Source organism: Drosophila gunungcola, unplaced genomic scaffold (assembly GCF_025200985.1).
Source record: "Drosophila gunungcola strain Sukarami unplaced genomic scaffold, Dgunungcola_SK_2 000001F, whole genome shotgun sequence".
NCBI classification, from domain to species: Eukaryota; Metazoa; Arthropoda; class Insecta; order Diptera; family Drosophilidae; genus Drosophila; species Drosophila gunungcola.
Window position 1 is genome coordinate 16412538 of NW_026453197.1, and position 15180 is coordinate 16427717.

Sequence of the window (15180 nt, forward strand, 5' to 3'; positions counted from 1 at the left end):
GCAGCCACACAAGTGGTTTGGCCTGTTTGAGAGTGGAAAACATACAATTTTCCTACCGATAATTAACATGGACAATGAATAACTCTCTTAGGTACCTGCCACACATAAACACATACCACACAGCTGAGGTGAAATAAATAGTTTAAGGATCTCGAAAAATAAGTTACAAGAGTTATGGTAAAAATCTTTTGATTTATCGTTATCTAGGGTCATTAAAACAAAAACTAGTTATGAATCGATTGTCATCATTTAATAATTTTAATTGAGCTTTATCAATAAAAAACATCAATTTTAAAAATTAAAATAAATCTAAACTAACTTTAGTGACAGTATATTTATAGAACAACTAATGGAAAATAATCAATAAAAAAAAATAATCAATAAAATACAAACAGTTTAAGTGTAATTGTTTTGTAAAGTTTAAAAAGATTGTAACTCTAATTTTTAATGAGACGACACTAATATTATGAAAGCAATTGTATGGAAGTACATTACATCATGAAGAGGATTTTACTGTTTGCTCATTTGTTAAGAACATCTTGCCTCGTTTGTTTTATTTACTTTTATGGAGAGGTTAGAGATGCCAATCGCATTTACCAAGAATTATCCACACACTCAAGAAACCTGCCTCCCGCCTTGTTTAATCGGCCTGCCATCAAAATATTTGTAACCCAAACATTAATGACTCGGTAGTTACATTTTGGAGTTACAAATTTAATGCCTCGCCATCCATGTATGGAATTTTATATCTTTCACTCACTCTACCTCTGGCCTTTTGTTCGGCTTATTTCTCAGTTTTTAATGACAATTTCAAGCTACCTTTTAATGACTTTTTGGTTTGTTATTTTTATTATTTTTTATGGACCCTCTTCCCATGAAAAGAACACCATGAAGAATAAAGATGGAAGCGGATATGAGGAGAAATTTTTTTCTATAAACAAAAGCTTTACGAAAGCTGAGAAAACACGATCAGACTTAAATTGATTTCTATTGAAATTTGAAACGGCACTTTTAGTGCTGCTCTTTGTAATTTTTTACTGCCCTGGGATCAACGATAGCCAAAGCGATAGGAGCCCCAACTGATAAGCCAATCGAGAGTTGAGAGAAATGTGTATGGACAACTAAAGTGTAAGTTCACAAATGCCCATAGGAAATGTGGGGACATACCCCCGATTACTGGAAAACATTACGAGAAAAACAATGACAACGCAAATGGAGTCAAGATGTTATGAAAAGGCTGTTTTACGAAGATTCCAGATCTATGAATTAGGTATTCCTTGACAATTATTAGGAATTTATAGTTATAGTTTGCAACTACTATTTGACCCCTTTGTTAGTTTGGAATTCCGAAAAATTATTATAGCCTTGGGAAAATATTAAAAAATAACAACAAAAAATAACGGTTTTTAAAAAAAACTGGAATTACGGCATATGATGAAATACCCATGAGACCCGATGAAGATTGATACTTCCTTTATAACCACTCCCAGGTAATATCTTTCATTATAGAGTGAGTGCCTTATGGCAACACTCGGCTCTCGGTTTTAAGTCGGTAGTGTTATTCCACGGCTTTCCATGGGTTGTTTCTGAGCTGGGTTACGTGATAAGCAGGCTTAAGTATTTAAGCGTTTGCCTGAACGTGCTGGCCTCACAAGAGACAACAAAACAACGACAAAAATAAACATAAAACAAACGGCGAACGGCGAACAAATTCTCGTTAAAGCAAAGTGACCTAAACTCAAAACTCAAGACTCAAACGAAAAACAAACGAGGAAAGAAACGAAAAGAGAGCTGTTGTTCTGAGGATCCTGTTTTGAAAATACACAAATATCTACAAGAATAATATTGAATTACACAAGAGTGAAGGATTTCGGCTACCTGCTTAGGATTTTTCTCAGGTTTTTAGAGCCATAAAACGACTTTGAAATTGAAGTTCGTTAGGATCGGAGGCGCCCTCACTTTGTGCTAATTGATCTGGTGAGAAAGGGAGGGGTAAAGTAAAAAAGCAAAAGGAGACAGGGAAATTTGTTCATGGGTAGAGCTCATCAAAAGAGTTTTTTTTATAGAAAGAAAGTGCGTTATTGTCAACGAAGTAAAAGTTCGAAAATGTAAAGGTTTATTTTCTAGTAGCCAAGTACAAAATTTACAAGATAACATAGTTCGCAATTTCCTTAGCTTTTATTTAAAAAATAAATAAATCAAGTTGATTAATGGGAATAGGAAATATTAGTTAATGGTTTTATAAAAATATACAATAAAAATAATCATAATTAGCTTAACAATATATTTGTGATATTTACTTTTGTAATTTTTTCAATTAAATTAAACAAAGCCTGGCTACCGGGGAACAAATTAACCTTCTTCAGAATAATAAACCTTTAAAAACTCAATGAGCTAAATCTTGAAAGATTAAAATCTTTACACGTGCCTAAATCACAAATTAACGTTCATTTATTTATGCCCATCAGCATGGATTTGGCAAAACCAAAAAAAAACACAATAGAATACGATAAACTAAAAATAAACCTTTGAGGAGATTCTTTCGCATGTAAGTTTGTTGTATTTTGTGTGTGCTTTTTTCGACAAGTTAATTAAGCAAATGGGCAGAAAAAATAATGAATTTCTGAGAGGGGTGGCAGGTGACAGGGGGGCTGTTAGAAAATGCGCAAAAGATAAGCACGAAAGCAAAAAGCAGAAAAACTGCTGTGGCACGCCAAAAAGAAACAAGTTAAACAACTTTACTCGGCTCCCCAGAGTTGCCAGATTGGTCAACTAAATAGGGTTTGAACGCAGGTACATGTATGTTTCTATAGTTGTGTGTGCCGTGACATAAGCAACTTTTACTGTTAGAAATGAGTTTTGGAGATGAGTGAGATCTCCAGCGGTAATAAATCAAGAAACCCAATTTCTTCGCTTCGACTGGCTGCAAACACTTTGTTATTTAATTATCTTTACATAGATATTTACATTTGGATTATATATTCGGGGGGCTGAGAACACTTTTGAGCACTTTGAGAAACTTCACTTTGGCCTGAGCATTTACATTTTGTCGCCGCCACGCGTTTTGGCCGTAAATAAATTTTCAGATTTATTGCACTTTTTGCGGCTTAACACGACCGCCAGTGATCTAGCAATTTGGTTGGCGTTGATTTCAGTTAGTAATTCTATATATTTTGAATGGCACACGCGACAATCGAAACAACAGCTAAATTCGAAACCGCAATCCGCTTCCCGCTTTGCGTTGTGCACTCGACGACGATTCAAAAGCGACTCAAACGAAACGCGCAGGCGTCGAGCGCTCTTCGGCAGCTCAAGAAGTTGCTGGCGCAAGAGTGGGAGAGAGCGCTGCGGCAGAGTCGATATTACACTTGCAAAAATACATTTCTACATGAAAATAGGTATTTTTGAGAGTGACTACATATGTGTTTTAAAAAGCAAACACTATTTCAGAGAAGTTTTTTACATCATTTAAACAATGTCTTAAAAGTCAAATAAAAGATTTTGTTGTTTGTTGGAATCCAATTTACATCTTCTAATCATTAAATTAATTCATACCGCTTTAAATTATTTCTTTTCCTGAATCAAAAAATTATATTAAAAAGACGAATCTTTGCTTAACCAAGTCATACAAATAATTTATAACGATCGGAAAAATATTTTGAGATATGTTAGTTCCGTTTTCTCTGTAGTCGGTCCCCAAAAAGTATGCTTTGACTATTACACTCAGAGGGTTGGCCTTTTTATAAATACGATTTTTCACTTTTTGGGTCGTGTTTTTGTTCCGATCATATATTATATGGTTTTTAAAAATTTTCCATGTGTATAGAGAGTATGTATGGAAGAAAGATCCTCTTAAATGAGGAAGGGGAAGAGCAGATGCATATCTTAAGAGAGCCGCCAAGTAGGGGGTAAAGCAACCACAAGGCGGGCCAGCAGAGTGGAGCAGCTGAGAGAGAGAATAGTGGAGCATCAGAAGAGAGAATAATATGAAATCAAAAGAGTGGAGCAGCAGAAAGTACAATGGAGCAGCAAAGTGCAGCAGATCAAAAGAGAGGAGCGAATATAACCGCAAATTTTAGTACTTTTTGTTGTTTCTGTAGCCCAGTCAAATCGATGAGCACTTGTGCACTTAGCCACTCACAATTACAGTTAGAATCTGTTAAAAATTAGTTACATGCGTAACTGCGAGTGTAAAAGAGACGGCAAAAGACTATAATATAAAGTTCTTAAGTTTTAAGGAAATGAGCACCACATGCTCAAGAGCAAGTTTTTTTTTCGTGTGTGTCTTTATTTTTTTTTTTGGGCAAGGCAACTTGCAATGCAGCACACACAAAAAGAGAGGGAGATAGAGATATTAAGAGATGGAGAAAGGGGTAAGGTGGAAGAGAGGGGATGGTTGCTGCTGCATCTTTTGGCTGGCGGCCAAAATGGAGTTGCCAGTGTAGAAAGAGAGGGATATAGAAAAAGAGACACATGGCTAATATAAATTTTAAGGCACAATTAGGAAAAACATTTTTGGAGCAAAACAAGAAATCCAAAAGAAACTGAGGAAAATTTTAATCAAGGAAAAAAGAAGCATCCGATATAAATAGATAGGATACATATTAATATTTAGCTCTAATATTTGGAATCAGTCTATCATAATGTAATTTGTATTCATATTCTGTGCTCGTTATACATATGTCTTTTTTCTTATTTTTTCAAATGGTTAATGGTAACATACAAAACATTTACTATGTAAAAAGTAATTTTATATTCAAATTTTATAGTAGGAAATACTAAACAAATACTTATTTCGTAATATAAAGTGGTATTACAATTTTATAGTAGGAAATACTAAAAAAAATTTTATACATTAATATTTGAAAGATCCCGATTTTTAGATTATCGTGTAAAAAATAAACCAAACATGTAATTAAGTACACGTTTTTTATAATTTCCTCATAATAAAACCCCTGCCATAGACAACTTTCTTAAACTAGTTTTCAAAGCAAAAAAAAAGTAATGTTTATTTCAGAGAAACATTTGTATACTAAGAAATCATTACCATACCATCTATCAAATGTATTTGACGCAAACCACTCAATATCCTATAATTAAATGCCTCTAATCAACTGCCAAACCTGCTTGGCAATTTATAGAAATTCTTTCTTCATTTCACTTCGATTCTACAGACATGAGTTAATCCCCGGATTAGCATAACAAATCCTGCCACAAGACCATGCTATTATGTAATATCAAATGGCAGATTATGGGAAATCAAACACTTGTCACACGCCAGTTCTTCGTGAAAAGAAACTAATTGGTTGAGAAATTTGCTAAGATATTATGTATGGCCAAAAATAATTATTGCGTGGTCTTTTTCGTCGAGATGGAAAGGTTAAGAGAATTGAGTGAGTTAACAAAGGAGAACGGGTGAAAAAAAAGAAGGGTTCAAAGCATTCGAAAGCTCGGCTTCTGCTGCCGATTTCCCACGTTTAGAACGAATCACAACAGAACGCATCATTAATCATTGCAGGACGACCAGGGGGTGCGGTGGGGATACCGCACTCCAACCGCGAGGCGGCCTAAAACTTTTTGAAAGATCCGACCAGAACAGAACAGAACAGAACAGAACTCAAAATGAACCGAACAGAACCCAACAGAATGAAGCTAAGACCGAGGCACATTGGGCAGGTCGAAGGCATCGAAACCAACAGCCACCAGCCACCAGCCACTGAAGATGCATGAACAAAAAGCAGCAGCAACAACTAATACAAGGCACAAAGGCGCGTTTCTTGTCTGGTGGATTGGTTTTCAAGAACGGGAACAGCGACGCGGTTCAGACAACATACACTGGAAATATTTTCAATCACCTAAATATATAATAAGATACCAAGAACTCAAGGATACCTATATTAAATCAATACAATATCACTCTGTTTGCGATTCCATAGCTCGTATAAGTTTAACATAACATGAAACTTGATTGTTCAGCTGTTTTAAAAAAATCAACTTCCTAACTTGAGTAACCATTTGCTGAAGAAAACAAAAAATATTGTCTTGAATTTCTTCAAAATATTTACAAAACAAAACCAAAACAAATACATATTTAAACTTACTCTTATTTTAAGAAAAATCGGTTTAAGCGATTAACAGATTAAGCAAAATGTACAGAATTTCTGTATCATCATCTTGAAATAATATAAATATAAATGTAAATATATAATTATAATCTTTTTCAAGTGCACTGTGACTTTTTATCGGACTGCGACTTAAGGTCCGTTTTCATGGTCAGTCACCCGACGCATTTTGGTGTTCTTTTCCGAGCTGCAGGAGACAACAAGGGGCACCTAATTACAATCAAATGGAAGGGGGCGGACGGCTGGCCAAGATCGGCTAATAGCGAAATTAATCAAATCATCAGGGGGACGGACTGAATTGATAGACAGGGCAGTTCCGCCCTTCGGTCTTCTGTTAACTTAAGAATTCAAAGCCTGCGGCCAGAAAGGAAGCATCGCATCTCAAAGTCCAGCTTCCATCCTAGTTTTCTTAGCCAAGTTCATTGCACGTGCCTAGGCACACTCACACAATGGTGATGCCGAGATACTGGCCAATTGTTGTTGTTTACTTTTTCCATTCGAGATTCGAGGCTTTAACAATTGGCCCAAGCCAGAGCCAAAATAAAAACCAGTTTGTGTTGGGTTTTTAGCTTTTTTTTTTAGTTGGTTTGCCTGGATTTGAGTTTGTTTGGCTGCTGTTCTCTTGAGGTTTGCTCTTAAATATCGAACTGGCTGGTTGCTTTTTTTTTTGGATACATCCGAGCAGGCTAAAAACCGAAACCAGTTTGGAGAACTGGCCAAAAGGAAACCCTCCCTGCCTGCCTTCGGTGGGGGTGTTTGGTGTTGGTTTGTCAAAATAATAAAATAAAAAAAGAGGAGACAAAAAACGAAAAAAAAAAAAACCCAAAAAAAAAGTGCAACCTAAAAACTCAAGTTTATTCTTAATAGAAAAACTTTTTTCAACTCGCTTCTTTGCTTTCGGGTTCACTTTTTTATGGGTTAGATTTCCCCTGCCTTTTCACTCTTTATTTTCCTTACCCCGCGCGGTACCCAGATAATAATCACAACATGAAACTATTTTTGAAGCACTTAAAACGAGACCCATAAATCTCTGTTTTCGGGCATATAGTCGAAAAGAACCAAAAACCAAACTAGAAAACAATCTGGAGAAAGAGCAACGACATCGTTAAATTGCAGCTAGCGGACCGTTCTTTCTGCGTTTCGCCTGATTATTCGGTTTAGTTGGGTTTATTACTTCATTTATTTTCATCTTTCAAATGAATCGGGGAACATTCCGACATTCTTTGTCGTCTTGTGAGGATAATACTTTTCTTTGAGTTGTTTTTTTTTTATCTATTTATAACAGGTAGATACTTTGCTGTTCTTTATTTTTGTGATTTATTCAACACATTTTTTACAATTTAAAGTTTGTGGTTTATTTTAATAGATTGTACATAACTATAGCTTTGTATAACTATCTAAAAATGTTGTTCTTATTAATATTAGCGTATTTTCAATTAATAAATCACAGCAATGTACCTTATTGCTTGTCAGAAGCTTAACACTTTTCCTCTTACTCATTTTTAAGAGTCTTTCTTTTAATTGCAACAATGCCAACACATCGCGATGTCGATGGCACGCGGCGAAAGTCAAAATGTGGATAAAAAGGATTTCGGGCAGCATAATTAATTTCTGAAGACCTCGAGGCCTTTGAGGAGTGGTGTGGTGGGGGAGTGTAAGATAACCGAAGGAGAAAATTGACAGGCTAATTTATTGTAACGGCAACTGACAAGCTCCCGCAATCGCAGGCCAAGTCATTCCACTTTCATTGTCTTCGGCGGTGATAAATGAAGATGAAGTCGACCTGATTTTTATTGTTATTTCCGCTTGGCTCCTTCGAGATCCCCATGGAACCGCCGAATGACTGGCCGAAATTGGCAGACTTAACGGCAATTTAAAGTGACGCCCTTAATTGATGTCCCCACCGAATCAAAAAAAAAAAAAAAAAAAAGTGTGGCGAGAATCCTTATGAAGATATCGCCAGCAGGGGGAACTGGAAATTTGTTGGGCCCTAAATTCGGTAAAACTGTCAAACAATGAGACACAATGTGGTCACACATGGCATCTAGGGGTCTGTGTCTTCTGGTTCCCACTTTCGTTCCCATTTACCAATCTAATCTGATGACACAAATGAGCAATCAGAAAATTCAGCTTGACATCTGCGGGCTGTCGGCGAATGGGAAAAGTTCTGTCCAACAATTTCAGCTGCCTGGGGCGGTCGAGGGTTAAGGTTGAAGAAGGTGCCGGGAAAATTGGAAATCTAGATCAAAATATTTATGACAGCTGATAATGAGAGCAAAGGATTTGGGTAATAATGCCAGCCAAAAAGGCTGTTTACATTCCCAACGCACACATTAGATATTGAACAAGTAAATGAAAACTATTGTAGAGCATTTCTTTTGGAAATTTGTTTTGGGTTTTTTTTTTTAAAGATAATAAAGACAGATTTGCTGTACCCCCTTTGAAGATTTCCTGTAGAATTTATTATCTATGCTAACCAAAGATTTGTTTTGATGACTCAAAACAACCTGACATAATCTTACTCGATTAAACAATGAGTTTCGTGGGGTTGATAAAAAGGGGATACCTATTCTTATTATAACATTTGAAGTTCAATTCTCTTATCTATCAAGTTACTTTGTTTTCCATTTCTGCTTTTATAGTTTGTGGAAGTAAAGCCTGTTAGTTCCTGAAATCTCCAGGCAAATATGCAAGACAAACTTTGCTGACCACAGACGCCTTATGTGGAATTCGCACCCAGTCAATAAAAAACTTGCCATCAGGTGCCAACTTGCATTAGACTTGTATACCCAGACATATTTCCATTTTGTGGTGGTATTTGTTCCGGCCACACACATCCAGACGTGTAAGTATCTGCGTAACTCTCGGATTCTTCTCGCCAGCCTCCTTTCGAGCCTGCTCATTAACGGCTTAGAAAAGTAGAAGAGCTGCACTTCAGACACGCACACACAATTTAAAATAAAGAAGAATCCAAATGGGGAGCCAGTTGGCACCGCAGACAATGTGTCAAATAAGGCCTGACGACAGGAAAAAGGAAAAGCGTTGCGAATGCAGAACATGTGTGTGAAAAACCGGGGGCAATAAGTGAGAAAAAATGTGCAGATACAAAGGAAGATACCCGAATGGGGCGGGGCAGTTGGACCCCGGTGTTCGTCGGAGGATCTTGGGGGCAAGGCAAAAAGGCAAAAAAACAGTGTGGGGAACTCCCACAGTTGACAATGACATTTGCCTGACACGGCAAGGAAGTCGCCAGTCAAGGCTAGCCTCAAGAGGTTCTTCAACTCCGGCGGAAAGTTGGTGCCCGCATGGCACTTAAAGATAGAGTCTTTGGAGGAGGACATCCAATTTAACAAACAGCTCTAGGTTTTATATTTCGTATGGTAAAACTTAATAAGCTCTTAACAAGCATACAAGCTTATCCCTATCAAAACTTTACGTTTATCAATACAAAAAGGAAAAAATATAAATTATCCTGAATGTATAGACATGAACATTAAATAAAAAGTATATTTTTAAAGAATAGTTTCAATTGATTTTATAAAAGCCTTTTCTATTTATAACATGATTATGTAACACAAGTTTATTAAAAAATTATGGCAACTCACTTAAACTTTAATTTATTTTATTCTTTTTTTAGTAGCCTAAATAGTATACCCAAAAAAAAATAGCCATAGGAACTAAACTATTGTTGCATGAATTTTAAACTATTAGGTATGCAAAATTTATTTATAAGATAACACCACGAAAGTATTAAAATAAAACTTGTGGCTTAAAAATAAATCCTCAGGCTACAGTTTAAGACTCTTTGGTAAAGAAATGAAACTTAAAAAGATAGTGCTTATATATTTACAGTTCTTTAAACCAAACATTCAGTTTTTTTCTTTATATAACCTGAGTTTTTAAAAAAATCATGAGTACTTACTTGGATTATTGTTGGCCTCACGCCAATGGGCGGCAGCTCTGCAACCAAAGGTTGTTCGAGATAATCCCTTGCAGCAACTCCACTTTTTTCCAGACCACAATCCTGGATGGTAGCGGTACGATTTTGGCGTGTTACTATCCTCACAAACTGAAAGGGGAGTCAATAATAGAAGTTAAGATAGTTACTTAGGGATTCTTTGGGTTTAATGAATATCTATAAAGTTTCATAGGGGTTCAGAGGCATGTCATTGAAAATAGATTCATCTGCCCTTTTAGCCAATTAATACTTGTTGTCTTTTTGTTTCCTAATTTTCAGGTATATCATTTACTCAATGCGGCTGCTTTTTGTTATCGATTTCAATTGATCTGGCCAAAAACAGCTGCAGTTCTTCTCCCATGTTTTCTTTTTGGGTCATCACCATCGATCGAGTCAAAGGGGCTCACCTTGGCGGATGGCGCGGATCCACTCGCTGCGCTCCTTTTCGCTGTTGGCGATCACGTAGAGTGTGTACTGTGGCACCGCTCGTCCACTCTGTTGGCCCTCGACTGCGACTCCGATTCCGCCCCCGTTGCCGTCCTCCAACTGCTGCGAATTCGCCGACGAAGAGATCTCACAGTAGCCCACTTGGAACGGATAACCCTGGTTGGAGGAGGATTTCGAACGTTTGTTAATGAAACTCTGCGATTTATTTTCTCAACGATTTCTGGCTACTCACATCCGGTGCAAAGGGATCGCCGCCCTCACCGCTGACCGTCGCCTCCTCCACCAGGCGAACGCCCTTCAAATGAATGCGACCGCGTTCGCGTCTCCGCTGAAAGTGAAACAGATAGATGGGAAAGTCGAAATCAAGTTTTTGATAAACCAATCTAAATACAGGGCACAAAACAAAACCGTTTATTTTACATTTTGGGGAAAGGAAATGGCAATCGATTGGTGGCCTTAACGGTTATTATCCAAAATATATTAAATCTCTTTTATAATTGAGAAATAAAAGCATGAACAATGATTTTCATACTACTCCAGAATATTCATTTAAAATACATTACATTAAATACATATTAAATTGATACTTATATGATTTATCAATAAAAATGTAAAAAAAAACTGTTAGCCTTTTTATTATAGGTATATCCAATTCTTTTCCATAGAATTTAATAAAATTTCTTCCAATTATAATCAATTTAAAATAAATGAAGTTAAATTGGATTTACTTCCAAACGTATCGAATTCACTAATAAAATCGTTCGTTGTAAACTATACAAATCGATTAAAATTGTAGTTCTGCTCCAATTCTTTTTAATTAAATTCCTCAACGAATACGGAAATGTGTTTTTTGTTTTCTACAAATGAATAAAAACCACTTCGAGCAGCAGACTTTCCATTACAGCATACCCTCTTTAAATTAGCTTCTTCAATCATCATCATCGGACCCATTAGCAGCCTCATGTTCGTCGGCATTATCATCTTTTCCCACTCATCGCACAACCTCACACATTAGCAGCGCCAATTTAACGGATCGTCTTGTGGATTTTCCTGCTCATTTTCGAGTGGAGTGCGAGTTTCAATTTCAATTCTCAATTGGCCGCCAAGTTGGCTTTTCCTGCCACACTCACACACACATTTTTATTTTCATTTTCATTAAGAATTTGAAGTTGAATTTGATTTTCTGCTGGCTCATGGTTCCGCCTTATCCACTCGTTCCTCTTTTTACCTCCCACCGCTTAGCTTTTGGCTTAACCCAAATAGGTTTTGACTTTTTATGCACAAGTTTTATGTACACAAAGAAAAAGGGAATTTACCTACTATAAAATTATTAAAAGATATATTTGTTTCTTTTATTTTTTAACATTTTAGACCTTTAAAAATGAGCATACATATATCACATAGACTTTTTCGTAAAAAAGGTATGGTATTTTGATCTATCAATTTACTCAACTTTAATCGTATATATTTACTATTTGTCTCTCTGTACTTCTTTATCAACTTCAAGTCTCGAAAACCCAAGAAGGAAGTTCAATTTCTTTTCTTGAATTTCAGTTTCTGTTTTTTTTCTTTACCCTCCCCTTTTTCTTAATGTTTTTTCCGTAAAGCTTTTGTTTTTATTTTTTTCTTATTTGAAATTGCTGCTTGTTTATTTGAGGTCTTTGTGTCAACGCTGTCGTTGATGAGGTTTTTATGTTGCGTCTGTTGTTGGTTGCCTCACTTTGTGTTTGGATAGATCTTTTTTTTTCTGGGTTGCTGCGATAAGTCGGGGCCAAAAGCTAACCCGACAGCCAACAACGTGCTTATCTGTTGGTCTTAAAATTTCACTCTCCGAACTGCCTGTGTGTTCCACAACAGAATACCCACCTCACTCACGCCCCGAAAGTTATGTCTTAGATGGGATGGCAGCAGCCTTTGTTGGCCGTCTGAGTCAATTAGGCCAATTACGTTTACTTAATTGAGCTGGCAGCGCTTTAAGGTCTTCCCCAATTGTTGCACCGTCTTTGCCGGGAGGGGAACCTCTTCTCTCCTTAATACCTTATCCCCTCCAAAGTTTCAGTCAAGTGTCGGCACACGTGCAAATTTTACCCCTGGCCAAAAAACAAAAAAAAAAGGACGATGACGATGACGATGACGATGACGATGACGACGTTGCTCAAGTGCCGTCAAGTGGAATGCCAGGACGATGCCGAAAAAAGGAGCGATACGTATTTAAATGGCGCACATTTTTCGGCATCCAGTTAACTGAGTTTATTAAGCCTGTCAGGGTACGTGAATGATATGCCTACCCTGGTATTTTAATTTAAAAGTGGGTATATAGGATTTGAGGGGATGCCTAATAATACAAGAAAGTTTTGCCAAATAAGGAAAAATGTTCCATTAATCATTTAGGTATATAAGGCAAAATGTTTGAGATGTTGTTTTAATATCTAAACTTTTTTTAATAAAAACCCAAATTTTTCTAAAAACTAACTTCTGCTTTATTAGCTAATGTAGTTCCTTCCCCCCCGCGGCAACCAAACTTGCAGTGAATAGCACCATCAATTGGAGAGCATGGAGCGGAAAAGAAGGAGGAGGCTAGGAAAATAGTCCGACAGCTAGATGACATCCGGCGTCTGTCAGCCGAATTCAACCCAGTTTCTGTTTAGTTCGCCCCGCCAGCCAGACGATGCTTCCTGAACACGCCAAGTTGGCTCAGACGAGGAGGTTTCGGTGGCAGGAGGTGGCAGGAGGTGGCAGGAGGTGGAAAGAGGAACATGTCGTGCCACTTTCTCGTGAATAGCCAACTGAACTGAACTGAACCGAAATGGATGTAGAAATGAAAAGTAGAACTACATAACTGCGAAAAGAGTATGACGGCTAGTTATGGTTTCTGCTTTGATATCAGCGGACAAAGTTCTGCCTTCCCCTTTGAGAAAAGGTCGACGAACTGGCAGATACAAATGTATCTATATCTAAAGGTTGCGCAAATGTTCAGCATATGTCCCGACATGTGGCATCAATAAGCGAAATGGAGATGCAGCTGCCACTGGTGGTTCACAGAGAAAACGAGCTAAAAATTGCCGGCAATTAAATCGAGATCTTTGAAACTCGAATGGAAATTTCCTTTGACTAAAAATGGAAAAAGAAAAGTGAGAATACCCTGTAAAACTGGTTGGCTAAATTCTGCTTAAAAGTTATATACCCTCATTAAACGAAATGGAAAGGCCCGAAAGAAATGAAACTCCACCAAGTGAAAGTCAATTAGGGCAACATTAATCAAACTGATTAACCAAATGCAGTTTCGGTTTCGAACCTCTCTGAAATTGCCCCAAGCCAAAAACAAAAACCATAAAACCGGAGAATGAATATGGAAATGGAAAGGTTAAAGACTGGGTTTTGGGTGTCGAAAGTTGTTTAAACAAACAAACTGTGGATAGAACACAAAGAAAACTTCCTTGGGACTAATTCTATGTGACAGTAGGAAATGCCTTTGACATGGGAATGTTTTACTTAATTATTCTCTGCTTGTTAAAACTTATTTTTCTTGCATAATTAATGCGATGAAAAATATACCTTTTCTTACTTTTTCTGCTGCACTCTCAAATGGCAAAGGAATTTCCGGAAGCAAGTGAATGAAAAGGAGGCAAGGGACCAAAAGTAACACAATATGCTAAAAAGGACAACAGGTTGAAACATGAAACGCACCTGTAAGGGCACACCAGTGTGTATCCTTATTTAATTCTATTTTGAAGGGGAAAAACGAGCAGGGAAAGGAAAAGAGCGTCCTAATGGCACGGCAATCACCTGTGCATAATTGAGAGAGCTGTCAAAGCAAACTGCACCTCAGGTAGGCAAAAAAAAATATACAAAAATACAAAACGAAAAGAAAATGAAAAATAGGGGAGCCAGCGATGGAAAACGCAACAAAAGTCCCGGAAAATTGAGTACAAGCAGCATAAAGGCGAAACGATTAAGTGAAAATTGCCATTGCAGAGGGTCAAAGTGGAGTGGGTTAGCAGAAAGATAAAGCATGGAAAATAAAACGATAATTGAAAAATAGATGAAGAGAGTAAGTGAAGAAAATGCAATTAAAAGTACAAGCAAATTTTATGAATATTGCTTCATTTTTCAATAAACACAAAGTGATATTGAAGCTTTATTAATTTTTTTAAATTCATCCTTTGTATTAATTATCTTTGAACATTTATATTACAAAGTGAAGTTAATAAAATGTATTTATATTTTATATATTTTTTTGCAACATTCTTAATGTTTCAGTTAAGTTTTTAATACTTTTAATGCTAAATTTTCAACCATTGGAAATTTTTCCCATGTAACTAAAATAGGAATTATCTAACAATAGCTAGAACACTCTTTAAAATGCTTATTCCCACGATGGCAACCCGTAAGTGCTCTTAAAATTATATTGATAAAAACACGATTATAACGCTAGATGCACTCTATTGAACAGTAAGTGTATTCCCTCCCACTCTTTATCCATATCACCCACTCAAGTGCATCCTCAAAGTTCAAGAGTAAAACCTTTACAATGTTGATTAATGAAAACCAAACTGCCTCATGTGGCATGTTAAAATGCCATTTCGGTTCGACTTTGAGCTGCGTAACGAATCGGGAAAGAAGTGTACATATGTTCCCTTCGATTGATCGAGG

General features: G+C 36.8%; 1 protein-coding gene across 2 annotated transcripts in view; it reads right to left on the minus strand.

Moving 5' to 3' along the window:
• LOC128261944 (tyrosine-protein kinase Btk29A) overlaps positions 1–15180 on the minus strand; it is a 47073-nt gene that overhangs the window by 16219 nt on the left and 15674 nt on the right. The window contains exons 3-5 of one of the 2 annotated variants that reach the window (XM_052995914.1): positions 10760–10855; positions 10488–10683; positions 10045–10191 (exon numbers count right to left, since the gene is read on the minus strand). In XM_052995914.1, coding sequence (XP_052851874.1) covers positions 10045–10191; positions 10488–10683; positions 10760–10855 — 439 coding nt within the window. Of the gene's footprint in view, positions 1–2967; positions 3285–10044; positions 10192–10487; positions 10684–10759; positions 10856–15180 lie in introns of those variants that run through there. The other variant, XM_052995916.1, reaches the window with a different exon arrangement.